At 35.1% G+C, this 14235-nt stretch overlaps 3 protein-coding genes across 11 annotated transcripts in view; 2 read left to right on the top strand and 1 right to left on the bottom strand.

Annotated features, from left to right (window-relative positions):
- The window catches only part of LOC123010054 (S-adenosylmethionine synthase), an 8041-nt gene extending 6033 nt beyond the window's left edge, over positions 1-2008 (top strand). For both annotated transcript variants that reach the window (XM_044406688.1, XM_044406686.1), the window contains exons 6-7: positions 951-1267; positions 1329-2008. In XM_044406688.1, coding sequence (XP_044262623.1) covers positions 951-1267; positions 1329-1434 — 423 coding nt within the window. In that variant the 3' untranslated portion in view covers positions 1435-2008. The remainder of the gene's footprint in view (positions 1-950; positions 1268-1328) is intronic.
- A 312-nt stretch (positions 2009-2320) lies between these two features.
- LOC123010052 (splicing factor 1) lies at positions 2321-8294 on the bottom strand. Its single transcript, XM_044406683.1, has 8 exons — positions 7908-8294; positions 7718-7861; positions 7502-7577; positions 4234-4386; positions 4069-4181; positions 3850-4016; positions 3082-3240; positions 2321-3029 (listed from the first exon to the last, which is right to left on the bottom strand). The coding sequence occupies exons 1-8, from the start codon at positions 8200-8202 to the stop codon at positions 2418-2420; spliced, it is 1719 nt and encodes a 572-aa protein (XP_044262618.1). The 5' UTR covers positions 8203-8294; the 3' UTR covers positions 2321-2417.
- Positions 8295-8505: 211 nt separating this feature from the next.
- Positions 8506-14235, top strand: part of LOC123010051 (protein lap4-like) — a 47888-nt gene continuing 42158 nt past the window's right edge. For 3 of the 8 annotated variants that reach the window (XM_044406677.1, XM_044406682.1, XM_044406675.1), the window contains exons 1-4: positions 8507-8920; positions 8970-9087; positions 9142-9431; positions 12598-13303. In XM_044406677.1, coding sequence (XP_044262612.1) covers positions 8759-8920; positions 8970-9087; positions 9142-9431; positions 12598-13303 — 1276 coding nt within the window. In that variant the 5' untranslated portion in view covers positions 8507-8758. Of the gene's footprint in view, positions 8921-8969; positions 9088-9141; positions 9432-12597; positions 13304-14235 lie in introns of all 8 variants that reach the window. The other 5 variants (XM_044406679.1, XM_044406680.1, XM_044406676.1 and 2 more) reach the window with 3 other exon arrangements.

Here is a 14235-nt window from a genome sequence, read left to right as displayed (position 1 = left end):
TGTATACTAATGAATAAAAATAATAATAAAAAAAACAAAAAAATACAAATTGATAATAGTAATAGCACAATAATATTCTCTATTGTATTATTACTTTTACATGTTTATACGTCAAAATATTTCAGAAAAAAATAAAAATAGTAAAAAAATCTTACCTAAACTTTCGACAGTTCACATGATGTTCCTATGTATTTGCTACTCTTGAAGAGCCATGATGTAAATCAATCGCAGATGTCGCCCCCAAACCGGTCATGCTTCCTATTGGTAGAGACACAAAAGCTACATAACCGGTTTTGTTTCAGAGCGATTTCGGTTTAACAGGCATATACATAAAAAAAGATACAGCAATAAAAACGAAAAATAATAAATAAAAATAAACATAAAGTAATTATAATAACAACACAATGATATCCACTGTGTTATTACATTTACATGTTTGCACTCTTTAAAATATTACAGAGGGTACACTTATAAATAAAAATAAGAATACATATAAAATATATAAAAATAAACATAAAATAATAATAAGAATAAAAAAAGAATACAAATATAAAATAATTGTAATAACGCAATGATATCCCTCATTGTGTTATTACATTTACATATTTACACTCGTCAAAATATTACAGAAGTATATACTATTTTTAGTGTATACCAATAAATAAAAATAATAAAAAAAATCATAAAAAAATACAAATCGATAATAGTAATAGCACAATAATATTCTCTATTGTATTATTACTTTTACATGTTTACACGTCAAAATATTTTAGAAAAAAGTAAAAATAGTAAAAAAATCTTACCTAAACTTTCGACGACTCACATGATGTTCCTATGTATTTGCTACTCTTGAAGAGCCATGATGTAAATCAATCGCTGATGACGCCCCCAAACCGGTCATGCTTCCCATTGGTAGAGACACAAAAGCTACATAACCGGTTTTGTTTCAGAGCGATGCCGGTTTAACCGGTCGCAAGATCATCGTGGACACTTATGGTGGTTGGGGGGCACATGGAGGTGGCGCTTTTTCGGGTAAAGACTTTACGAAAGTAGACAGATCGGCGGCGTATGCGGCCCGTTGGGTGGCAAAGTCCCTCGTTAAGGCCGGACTTTGCCGAAGATGTTTGGTCCAGGTGGCGTATGCAATCGGTGTGGCTGAACCTTTGTCAATCACTGTCTTTGATTATGGAACCTCGAAGTTGTCACAGAAGGAATTGCTTGCCGTCGTTAAACGAAACTTTGATCTCCGGCCGGGGAAAATCGTCAAGTGAGTGGTTCCACTCGTGGAAAAAATTTAAGTATACAACTCGGGTTTTTTTTTTTTTCAGGGAGTTGAACCTTCGCCAGCCTATTTACCAGCAAACCAGCACATATGGACACTTTGGGCGTGATGGTTTCAGTTGGGAGAAGCCAAAGGTTCTTCGTCTTGATTGACCTTCTCCTCTCACTTAACTCTCCTTCCTCGACCCTTTCTTCCCGTTTTTCTCTGTCGTAGCTCTCCTTCATTAAATGCCTCCTGGTACGGGTGCTATTGGACGTGGTACCGGCCTGTACAGATCACAGTAGGTACCATTCTGGTACTACTGCAACTTTGTGTAGAGTGAAAGGTTCTGTTCCTGCTAGACTTGTTTTCACTCGACACCTTGTGTTGTGTTTACGAAAAAGAATCTATTTGGAAAAGAGCATTTGCGAAAACACTCCGATCTGTGCAAGTCCGGCCCTGGGTGTGATTCAAATGTTTACAATACATGACTTTGGCATTTAGAAAGCTGCCACCAAAAAATTTCTCTTTTATAGTGTTCTTATTGTTATGACTTATACTGACTCTAGCTGTAGATCTGTAGAAATAGGTTGTATAGATTTTAATGTGACTATTTAAATTATTTATATGACGTGTAACTATAAAGTCGTTCGATGGGGTGTACTTTATTTTTACAAGTTCCATCATTTTAAGTGCTATTCAGGAGCTTTTATGTCATTATTTGAAACAATAAAGTGATTAGGAAAAGTACAGCTTTTACTACTTCTTCCCTAAACGGTGAACCTTTTTTATGTTTGTTAAGTTTTTAGTCACTTAGTATACAAGGGTGTCGAAAAAAAACCTACATATTTACTTTTTTCGAAAAAAATATGCGGTGATATGTTTTAATTATTCACTTAGGTGATTAATAGCCATTATTATACATATGCTGGTTGTATAATATATGTACTATTATATATATATTTTTTTTTCATTATGTATCTGTTTTTTTTAAATCATTTTTGGATAGGGATTAGGGAAAAGACAGGTTTGAAATTTTTTCCCTAAAAAAATCCAAAATCCATAATACACATATATTGAATTAATAATTATTGATAGCAATATTAAATATAATCCCATGATACTACACTACATTAAATACCATCGTGCGAATCCTTTACGACGGGGGCGGTGGTGGCGGCGTCGTCAACAAACTATTAACATCGATTCCTGGTGGTGGCGGCGGTGGACAACTCCCCGGCGGCCACGTAAACGCCGCCGCTTGCCACGGCATACTCCCATTAGTGGCAGTAGCCCCCGGTGGCGGCGGTTGATTATTCGCGCCCATCCATTGCATCATCTGTGGTGGACTAGACGCCCCTGGAGGCGGCGGCGGCGGCATAATCCCTGGCGGCCCCGGCTGCCAAGTCATATTCTGTGCCACAGTCGCCCATGGAGGCGGCGCCATACTATTAAGTATTGCCGTCTGTGTGGGCATTGGGGGCGGCATAAGCGGTCTTGGGGTCATCGGCGAATCAAACAAATTGAAACTTGATTTACGAGTTGTAGTTGTAGAAGTGGTCGTTGTGGTAGTAACAGCGTCCGGGGGCGGCGCCTCACCCAATTCAGCCATCAAAGACATGTACTCCTCGTCGATTTTATTCTTTTCGCCAGGAACAGGGGGGCCCCCAGCCCCAGGACGCTTCTGACGACAGTCGCGAGCGATGTGACCAGCAGCCCCACAACTCGAACATACGATGTTATTCGTAACGTTTGGTTTATCCGGACACTGGAAAACAATTTAGTGATTTTTGGTTTTAACAAAGAGGGGTTGGTAGTACCAGCCATGATTTGTGGTCAGTGGCACCACAATTATTACAACGCATTCCGTCATTTTCACGCAATGTGCCGTTCAGTTGTGCCAACTCACGCAGTTGCATGCGACGCAGGTCGTTTTGGTTCTCGGGGACTTCGACCCCCTGTCTTATAACCTCCTTGATCTGAAAAAAAATCACAATTAATAGTTTTCGACATAGAAATAAACACAGGGTAACAAATGTCAAATACTTCATTTTTGGCAACACAGCAATAAACAAAGTTGGTTGCTATGGAAACAGTTGCGTTGTTATGGTAACACATATCAATGAATTCATTTTCGGTTGCCATAGAAATAAACTGAGTTCGTTGCTATGGAAACAGTTGCGTTGTTATGGTAACGAATGTCAATCGCCATAGAAATAAACAGAGTTCGTTGCTATGGAAACAGTTGTTATGGTAACATCGGTCGCCATAGAAATAAACTGAGTTCGTTGCTATGGAAACAGTTGCGTTGTTATGGTAACGAAAGTCAAATACTTCAATACCGGTCGCCATAGAAACAAACAGAGTCCGTTGCTATGGTAACGTCGGTTGCCATAGAAATAAAGTGAGCTCGTTGCTATGAAAACAGTTGCGTTGTTATGGTAACGAATGTCAAATACTTCAATACCGGTCGCCATAGAAATAAACAGAGTTCGTTGCTATGGTAACATCGGTTGCCATAGAAATAAACTGAGTTCGTTGCTATGGGAACAGTTGCGTTGTTATGGTAACAAATGTCAAACACTCACCCTTTCCACGGCCTTCTTGACGCATTCGGGGTTCGTGGCTGTGATATAAGCATGCAAGGGTTCGTCTTCGCCGGGAAGTGGTTGACCGTCTTTTCGGCCAACTTTGCCCTCCTTGACACTCCCCTTGCCCCTGATGATGATTTTAGCACCAGTTTCTTTCTCCATTGCTGTAAAAAATTGATGAAAAAGTGCCCAAAAAAAAAATGATAAAAAACTGACTTTTCAACGTATTTCCTCTTGGACCAATCAATAAACCTACAAAATTAATCTCAGGATGTTCCTCTTGCGGTATCATAACTTTATCACTTACACGAACCACAGGGGGTCTACAACTGTAATTTCAAATTAAAAAAAAATGTTTTTTTAACTAAATAAATATCTTACTTGTAATCCATTGGAGGTTTGAAGTCGGGATTGATTTGTTGCATTTTCAAAATAAGTGAATGTCGTTCTTCTTCCAATTTCTTTCTAGTTCTAAATTCGCGTGTGTTTAGACGTTTACCATCGCTACTGTAGATCGGTTCAGGTGATGGCGATCTGCACATATAGAAGAAAATATAAAATAATGAGGGAAGCGCTCGGCTCCGCCTCACCGCTTGAAATTCAACACAATTAAGTAAAATTTCAAACGATGTGCTGAGCGACGTCTCCTAAACTATTCAAATTCTGTAATTAGATTTGAAGTGAATTTTCCTATCTGAATGAAGAAAGAAAACTGTTTTATCGACTCAAACACGAAAACAGGTTCCTTTATTTTTGTGATCAAAATTTGCAATAAATTCGCATCCTAAAGAAAAAATTAGATTAATTAATTGCTGTAATAGTAAAAATTAATTATCGCCTTCTTGTTGGCTGAAAGTAAATTAGATTATCGTGTGACGTTGTAACAACAAATCCTGTAACAAATTTAAATTTGGTACACCATTCATTGGGTGATACTCCTGTTAACTATTAAATTAAATTAAATTACCACTTTTTCTATATCAAAGCGACCTTGATTTTGAAATTAAGTTGGCAACACCTCGAAAATTAACATGTTACCAAATTATTTCAGTCATGGGACTAGGAATCAGTGTTGCCAGATTTGGTGAAATGTCATCAGATCTGGTGATTTTCATATTGGTCTGGTAAAAACCTTTGTAAAAAAGAAAGTAAAATCGTGCATTTTCCACGTTTTCAACCAGAAACTTTTTTTTTTTCAAAAAGTCGAAACACCACCAAATTAGTTAAAAATAGTTGTTTTTTTACAAGAGTTTACCAAATAGGATCACAAATGACAATTTATTTTTGTCTTTTTCGAATACTTTTTCAGTTAGAAACACAATTATTTTGTTAAAAACAATCCAAGAATTCAACAAATTCGACCAAAAACGGCGTTATTTTCAAGCATTTACGCACGTTTTTTAGATAAAAACAAAGAAAATTCTAAAAATTCCTTTGAAGTAGATAAAAAAAATTACAAAATTAAATCAAAATTGATATTATATTAGCGTGTTCTGCTCGACTTAGTTCGTTTTTAAACCAGAGACTCATTTATTTTGCAAAAACTTGTCCAAACACGCTTAAAAATCACAAAAACAATTGATGTTGATGTTATTTTGTTTGTTCCACTCGATTTTAAGCAATATTAGACAAAAATAAGCCGAGAAAACACAAAATTTGACAGAAAATGCACGTTTTTGTACTAAAATCTCAGTTTTTCGCTATATTTCGCTAAAACTCACTTAATAATCAAGAAATTAAGTCTAAAATCACATTATTTTTGTATTTTTCGAGCGTTTTAGCACGTTTTTCAGCTAGAAACACAATTATTTCGCAAAATTTCGTTGATAACAAGCCGAAAAATCGCAGAATTAGGTCGAAAAGCTTGTCATTTGTGCTTTTTTTCAAAAGTTTAAGCATATTTTTAAGCTGAAAACTGTATTTTTTCGCGAGATCTGGTGAAAATTTGGCAAATTTTTTCAGCTAGAAACACAATTATTTCGGAAAATTTCGTAAAAAAACAATCCAAAAATGCAACAAATTCGACCAAAAACGGCGTTTTTTATGCCCTTTTCAAGTGTTTAAGCACGTTTTTTTTAGATAATTACATAAAAAAAAAATCCAAAAATTTCGTTGAAGCAGACAGAAAAATTATAAAATTAAATCAAAATTGATATTTTTAGCTTGTTTCACTCGACATTGTTTTTGAATAAGAGGCTCATTTATTTTGCAAAAACTTGTCTAAACACGCTTAAAAATTACAAAAATAATTGATATTGATGTTATTTTGTTTGTTTCACTCGATTTAACTAGTTTTTAAGCAAAATTAGAGAAAAGTAAGCCGAGAAAACACAAAATTTGACCGAAAATGCACGTTTTTGTACTAAAATCTCAGGTTTTTCGCTAGATTTCGTAAAAACACACTTAATAATCAAGAAATTAAGTGTAAAATCACATTATTTTTGTATTTTTCGAACGCCTTAGCACGTTTTTCAGCAAGAAACGCAATTATTTCGCAAAATTTCGTTGAAAACAAGCCGAAAAATCACAGAATTAGGCCGAAAAGTTTATCATTTGTGCTTTTTTTCAAGAGTTTAAGCAGATTTTTAAGCTGAAAACTGCGTTTTTTCGCGAGATCTGGTGAAAATTTGGCAAATTTTTTCAGCTAGAAACAATTATTACGCAAAATTTCGTAAAAAAAAAACAATCCAAAAATTCAACCAAAAACAGCGTTATTTATGCCCTTTTCAAGTGTTTAAGCACGTTTTTTTATATAAATACATAAAAAAAAATCTAAAAATTTCGTTGAAGCAGACAAAAAAATTATAAAATTAAATCAAAATTGCTATTATTTTTACCTTGTTTCGCGCGATATCGTTTTTGAACAAGAGGCTCATTTATTTTGCATAATCTTGTCCAAATACGCTTAAAAATCACAAAAATATTTGATATTGTTATTATTTTGTTTGTTTCACTCGATTTAACTGGTTTTTAAGCAAAATTAGACAATAGTAAGACGAGAAAACACAAAATTTGTCCGAAAATGCACGTTTTTGTACTGAAATCTCAGGTTTTTCGCTAGATTTCGCAAAAACACACTTAATAATCAAGAAATTAAGTCTAAAATCACATTATTTTTGTATTTTTCGAGCGTCTTGGCACGTTTTTCATCTAGAAATGCAATTATTTCGCAAACTTTCGTTGAAAACAAGCCGAAAAATCACAGAATTAGGCCGAAAAGCTTATCATTTTTGCTTTTTTTTCAAGAGTTCAAGCATATTTGTAAGCTGAAAACTGCGTTTTTTCGCAAGATCTGGTGAAAATTTGGCAATTTTTTCACTAGAAACGCAATTATTTCGCAAAATTTTGTGAAAACAAGCCGAAATGCGTCATTTTTTTTTTATTGAAAACTGAGTTTTTGCAGTAAATTTTGTATTTTTGATCTGGCAACACTGCGCGGAATGTTGATAACGTCGCAAGGCAAAGGGTGCTTCGTTTCCAGTTTGTTGCCAACCTGGCGAAGCAAAACACCCAATGCCCGGCCATCTTGTCAAAATTTGGTGCAAATTTCTTTGTGATTAATAAAAAAAATGAAAAAAACATTAATTGGTCGTTGTCAAACCGCCGTCGATGGTCTGATGGTCGGAAAATAATGTTGGTAACACTTCACCTGTCCTCTGGATTTGGTGGTATCCCCAGGTCTCCGGATCGCAGTTTTCTACTGACCTCCTCAATCTGGAGTTGAACTGTAATGAAACGGGTTAGAGGAGGGCAAAAGCCCAAGAGTTAGCATTTTGTTCAACAAAAGAGAAATACGATCTAAAAAATTGTCATTATGGCTCCACCTTACAAACCTAGTAAAAATCTAACCACAAAAACAACTTACGCAAATAGGCCTGCTCCTGGTTCTTGTCCAGTCCCGAGGGCAGAATCGTGGGCATCCCCGGAATGAAAATCTTGTCGTGCTCGCCCCCCGCCCACCGGGACCGCTTTTTGCGCTTCCTGGTCGTGCCGTCCTCCTCTTGGCTCCCTGAAACCCCAGTCAGACTCCGACAGCCCCCTTGAGCACTACTCACCGTTCGACTGGTTCGAGTTGGTGTCGGGCTCCGGCTTGGGGGCCACCAATGCGGCGAAGTTCCGGGTGGCTGCAATGGTGGCTAAAGTGTCGGCGATGAGCTTCTCGCCGTCGGGCTCCGGGGTCTTCTCCCGGCGCTTCTCGCGACTGCGGTCCCGCTCTCTGCGGTCCCTGTCCCTGTCTCTGTGCCTGTCTCGACTGCTCTTGCGCCTGTCTCGACGGTCGCGGTCTCGGTCCCTGTCTCTTCGGTCGCGGTCACGCTCACGACTGCGGTCGCGGTGTCTCGAGGACCCCATTTTGAGACAACACGAGAAAAATCACAAACAAACTGTGTGTTTGCAACGAAACTCGACAAGATGGCGGAAAATGGCTGCCACGAGGCGTCAGGGAGGGGGCAAAAGTGGGGAGAAAAACACCAAAAAAAATCAAACTCAACTAAACACACACCGCTTCCACCCCAAAACCAAGCCCCAACAATTAACAATCGTCCATAAACACCACAAGAATTTTACACGACTCAATTCGCCCCCTTTAATTCAGTTGGCAATGCTAATTCCCCCAATTTTTTGACATTTGTTTTTTTATTTTTCCCCGAATTAACACATATTTCGTTAAATCATTGATTGTGTGACTTGTAATTACTGTTTTTTGTGTTAATTGTGCATTATTTGGTTGTTTTGTTGGTAAAAATGTCAATTGGCACCCCTGTCAAGGTGGTGTTTTCGTTTTTGCCAGGTTGCCGCTCTGCGGGAGTGGCATTCCTTGCGTCAACGGTGCAGTGTCGCGATCGTGTCGATGTTTTGCTAGCCCCCTTGTAGTGTTCATGATGTGCGTGTTTGGTGCTTAGCGAAAATGTTTCGTTGTATACCGATTTTCAAGGGTTGCAACCGGCAAGTGGAGTTTGTTGATAAGAGACACTGCTCCTTGCCCAATGTCCCCGAAGACATCCTCCGATACTCCCGCAGTCTCGAGGAGCTCCTCCTCGACGCCAACCACATCCGCGATCTTCCCAAGGTGAGTCCGCCGCGCGTTGCGCCCCCAATTTCAGCCCCCTTGTCTCTAGAACTTCTTCCGGTTGCACCGATTGAGGAAACTGGGGCTCAGCGACAATGAGATCCATCGCCTCCCGTCGGACATCCAGAATTTCGAGAATTTGGTCGAGTTGGATGTGTCGCGAAATGGTGGGGTTAGGGGAGCCCCCCGAGGGTGGTTTTTTTAACTGGGGTTGGTTGTAGATATTCCCGATATACCGGAGAGTATTGGGGCGCTCCGGTCGCTGCAAGTGGCCGATTTTAGCTCAAATCCCATACCGAGACTGCCTCCGGCGTTCAGTCAACTCAAGTCTTTGACGGTTTTGGGGCTAAATGACATGTCTTTGTCGTCGTTGCCCCCTGATTTTGGTATGCTCACCGCATTGACCTCTTTAGAATTAAGAGAAAATTTGCTCAAAGAGCTACCACCGAGTCTGGCACAACTTACAAGATTGGAACGGTTAGATTTAGGGGATAATGAAATTGAAGAGTTGGTAAGACTGACGAGCTAGATGGCGAGTGGGATGCATGCGGTTGCACAATTCGAAATATCCCTAGACAAAAAACTTCTATAAATTTAAAAAAATACAAAGAAACAGCTCAAATCAAGCTTTTATTCTCAAAAAAATTTAAAAGTATATATAGATTGTGAGTGGAGAAAACAGTTTAGATAAAGGAAAAAAAATAATAAATAAAAAAAATATTTCAGAATTTTTACATAAAAAAAATTCAGTGACAGAATAGTCAAAAATCATAAAAATCGTGACACAAATCTCAAAAGAAAGTTTTATAAAATATACAGATTGACCCAGATGAGACTACTTTAAGTAGTATTCGAAAAGAGTATATTTTTTATGCTTTTATTTTTGCTTTACGTCTTGTACTTATATCTATTTGAATAAAGGCGGCGGATTGTTATTATTCTTTGTTTCTTTTATTTTTAAAATTAAAAAAAAATATACCTACGCAACAGATTCAAAAAAAAAGTCATACAGAGTGACTCGTCTAAAACTTTTTCGGTGATAATTCGACCCAGAAACGTGAAATAACCCTTTAAGCTCAAAAAACTGGAAAAATACAGAGTGGCGCATTTGAGAAATATGCTCATACAGAGTGATCCAGGTAAGACGTTTTCGTTCGGAATTGTTGTCGTTTTACGAAAATTAAAATAAATCTATAGGGTGGATCATATCTGGTTTCAATAACTTGATTCATAAAAATTAATGTCAAGGATGTCCAAAATTATGACAGAATCACCCTGTAAACACACAAGATAGTGATGTAATTATTCTTATCATCAGTACGACATTGATTACAAAAAATTGACAAAAAAATAAAATCAGATTTCTATACAGAGTGATTCAAATAAAATCTCGTAGCTGTTTTGAATGTATTTGAGAACTTTGAAAAACTGCTAAAATTACTAGAATTAATGTTTTCAACAGCTTTTACTATTTATTTTTTACGAAAATAATTATTTTTGTTTATACAGAGTCACTCAGGTGTGACTGTTTCGATGTTTATTTTTTTAATATGAGCAAATGCACCGCTAGACTAGTTACTTTTTTTATTTACTTTCTATTTACGAACAAAAGTTAAAATAAAAATAAAAAGTGTCATACAGAGTGTCTCCGCAAAGATTACCAAGTTTAAAAATAAAAAAAATATAAAAATATGTCAAAATAAGCTTCTATTGAAATAATCTCTCTTATACAATCAACGCCAACGTTGATTTAAAAAAAAAAAAACTTCTATACAGAGTGACCCTGATAAAATTTCCTAGTTAGGATTTTGATTTGTCTTAGATTTCTAAAAAACTATTAAAGGTGAATTAATCTTTCTAACAGCTTCCATTTTTTATATATATATATTTTTTTGGTCGATACAGAATGACTCGTGTAAGACTGTTTCGATGTTTACTTCATAAATATGTACAGAAATTGTTAGAGTAGCTACTTTCTGACAGCTTCTATTTACGTACAAAAGTTAACAAAAATAAGTAAACGTTATACAGAGTGTCTCATCAAAAACCACCAAATATATAATTTTTTATTTGACTTATAAATTCAATGAAAGTATTTTGAGTCAAAATGGGATTTCAAAAGGTTAAAAAAAATTGAAAAAAAAAATACAGAATATCCCGTCTAAAACGACTCTGCTCTAATACAACTTTCAAGTTTATTGTTTTTGCATTATTTTGATAATTTAATTTTTTTAATATAGTAGTTACTCATTTTTAATAGCATTTATTTACGTACAAAAGTTAAAAAAATTAGAACTGCATACAGAGTGTCTCAGTAAAGATCACTAAGTTTATAATTCTTTATTTGACGTTCAATAAAAGTATGTATTTTGATTTAAAATGCCTCAAAATCTGCTTTCAAAAGTTAAAAAAGATTTTTTTATAATACAGAGTGTCCCGGCTAGGACGTCTCATGTTCTAATAAAATCTTCGTTGTTTATTTCAATAAAAAGAATTGTTAAAATGTTTTAATTTTTGCAATACATAGATATTTTTTCTAATAGCTCTTTTATTTACGTACAAAGGTTAAAAAAAATAAAAAACCTCATACAGAGTGTCTCAGTAAACACTACCAACTGTATAATTTTTTATTTAACGTTTAAAGTCAATGTATGTCTCTTGTGATTAGAAACACGTCAAAATGAGCTTCCAAAAAGTAAAGAAAAATAAATACAGGGTGTCCCGCCTAAGACGACTCTGCTCTAATACAACTTTCAAGTTTATTATTTTTTCCTTATTTTGATAAAAAATATGATAAAATGTTTTAATTTATATTACAGTAGTTACTCATTTCTAATATCATTCATTTAGGTAACTGCATACAGAGTGTCTCAGTAAAATCACTAACTTTACAATTTTTTTATTTGACCTTGAATAAAACTATAAATTTTGATTAAAAATGCATTAAAATGACCTTCCAAAAATTTTAAACAGATTTTTTTATAATACAGTGTCCCGGCTAGGACGTTTTATGTTCTAATAAAATCTACGTTGTTTATTTTGATAAAAAAATTGTAAAAATGCTTTAATTTTTTCAATACAGAGATGTTATTTCTGCTAGCTTTCATGTACGTTCAAAGGTTAAGAAAAATAAAAAACCTCATACAGAGTGTCTCGGTAAAGACCACCAACTTTATAATTTTTTATGTGTGTCGCTTGTGATTAAAAACACGTCAAAATGAGCTTCCAAAAAGTAAAAAATACATATACAGAGTGACCCACTTAAGTTTATAATTTTTTCTTTATTTTGATAAAAAAATGTGTTAAAACGTAATGGCTTCCAAAAAGTTAAAAAAGATTTTTTATAATACAGGCAGTCCCGGCAAGGACAACTCGTGTACTAATAATACTCTTCTAGTTGTTTATTTTGATAAAAAAAATTCTAAAAATGCGTCAGTTTTTATATTATTCCTGATGTTTTCAATTACGTACAAAGGTTAAAAAAAATAAAAAAAACTCATACAGAGTGTCTCAGTAAAGACCACCAACTTTTTTTTTATTTAACGTTTAAGTTTAATCTATGTCTCTTTTAACTATTAATGTAAAAATGCTTCAATTTTTTTAATACAGCAGGGATTTTGCTAGCGCATGCATCTCACTCGCTCTTGTTACACTTTATGACAATTGTCCTTTTCTAGCCGCCTCATATCGGTCAATTACCGGCGTTACAAGAACTCTGGCTCGACCACAACCAATTACAAAGCCTTCCTCCCGAAATCGGGAATTTATCGAATTTGACATGTCTCGATTTATCCGAAAACCGTCTCGAGAGTATTCCCGACGAAATCGCCGGTTTACAAAGTTTGACAGATCTACATTTAAGTCAAAATGTCCTCGAAACACTCCCTGACGGCATCGGAAAACTCGAAAAACTAACAATTTTAAAAGTGGACCAAAACCGTTTAATTTCCCTAAATTCCCATATAGGTTTTTGTTATAATTTACAAGAATTAATCCTAACCGAAAATTTTTTAACCGAATTACCGAAAGAAGTCGGTAAATTAATCAAATTGACGAATTTAAACGTTGACAGAAATAGTTTAACTACAATCCCTGATGAATTAGGGAATTTGCACGAATTGGGAGTTTTAAGTTTGCGCGATAATCGATTAACTTTAATCCCTGATACTTTAGGGAATTGTAAGAGATTACATGTTTTGGATGTGTCAGGGAATAGATTGCCTCATCTTCCATACAGTTTATTACAATTGGATTTGAAAGCGGTTTGGTTGAGCGAAAATCAAGCACAACCATTGCTCACCTTTCAAACTGACACGGATGAGACGGGCAAAGCCGTCTTGACGTGTTTTTTGCTACCCCAACAGGAGTACCAACCGACGATAGGTAAGTAAGGGGTTTTTTCTCCCGGATTTTTTCCCAGGAAAGAAGTTTGTGAAAGTGTTCATGTTGCTAATTAATGGTTTAGAAAGGATTTGTGACAAGAAATTGTAAAAATCTGAGCTAATTGGCATAGTATGGATAATGTTTTTTTAGTGAAATCGTATCAAAAGGCAAAAAAACTGCTGGGTTTTTGACCGGATTGCCACAAATGTTTATCTAGTGTGCGATTTTTGATGTTTTGTAAAATATAAAGTGTGATATTGGGTGATATATTGATGATATTAAGTGATATTGTTACTTGAGAACAAAATTTTGCATCAAGTTTGCTTACTATAGGTGATATTTGAAGTATTATTGTGGGGGGCAAAGTATTAAGTATTTCGATGATATGAGTGATATTGTCATTTTAGAGCGGAAACTATTCATTTTTTTTTAATCAAGTGTGCTCGCTAAAGGTGATATTTGATCTATTATAGCGAAATATCAAAAATATCATTGCTGATATTTTATTTGAAGGAATTTTTGCGATTTTTTGTGTTTAAAAATAACTGATATTCCAGAATATTGCCACAAATGTTTAAAGACGAGCGGAACCTATATACAGGGTGATTTTTTAAATTTTAATATAAAACTAAACAAATAATAAGTGTATATGGGAAAAAACAAAATGAAATGAGACTGGGAATAATTCGTAATTACAGGAATGTCAAAAAGAGGAATATTAAAAGCAGTAAAAAAATTAAGAAAAACTAAAACAAAAAAAGTACAATGGTAAAATAAATTATAAAGTATTGTCTATTAAGAAAAATAAAACAAAGGATTTTGAAACTTAATAGAAAAACATGAATTTTACTAGTGGAAGTTAAATCTAAAATTAGAAAGTCCAATTTTGAGAAAAAAATTGAGATTAGTTACAAGAAATTAAAAGTGAATCA

This window comes from Tribolium madens, unplaced genomic scaffold (assembly GCF_015345945.1).
Source record: "Tribolium madens isolate multiple individuals breed KSU strain unplaced genomic scaffold, Tmad_KSU_1.1 Scaffold_7;HRSCAF=85;Tcas5.2_LG10, whole genome shotgun sequence".
NCBI lineage: Eukaryota > Metazoa > Arthropoda > Insecta > Coleoptera > Tenebrionidae > Tribolium > Tribolium madens.
Note: the sequence above shows the minus strand (reverse complement) of the source record. Positions and strands in the feature narration are given on the sequence as shown.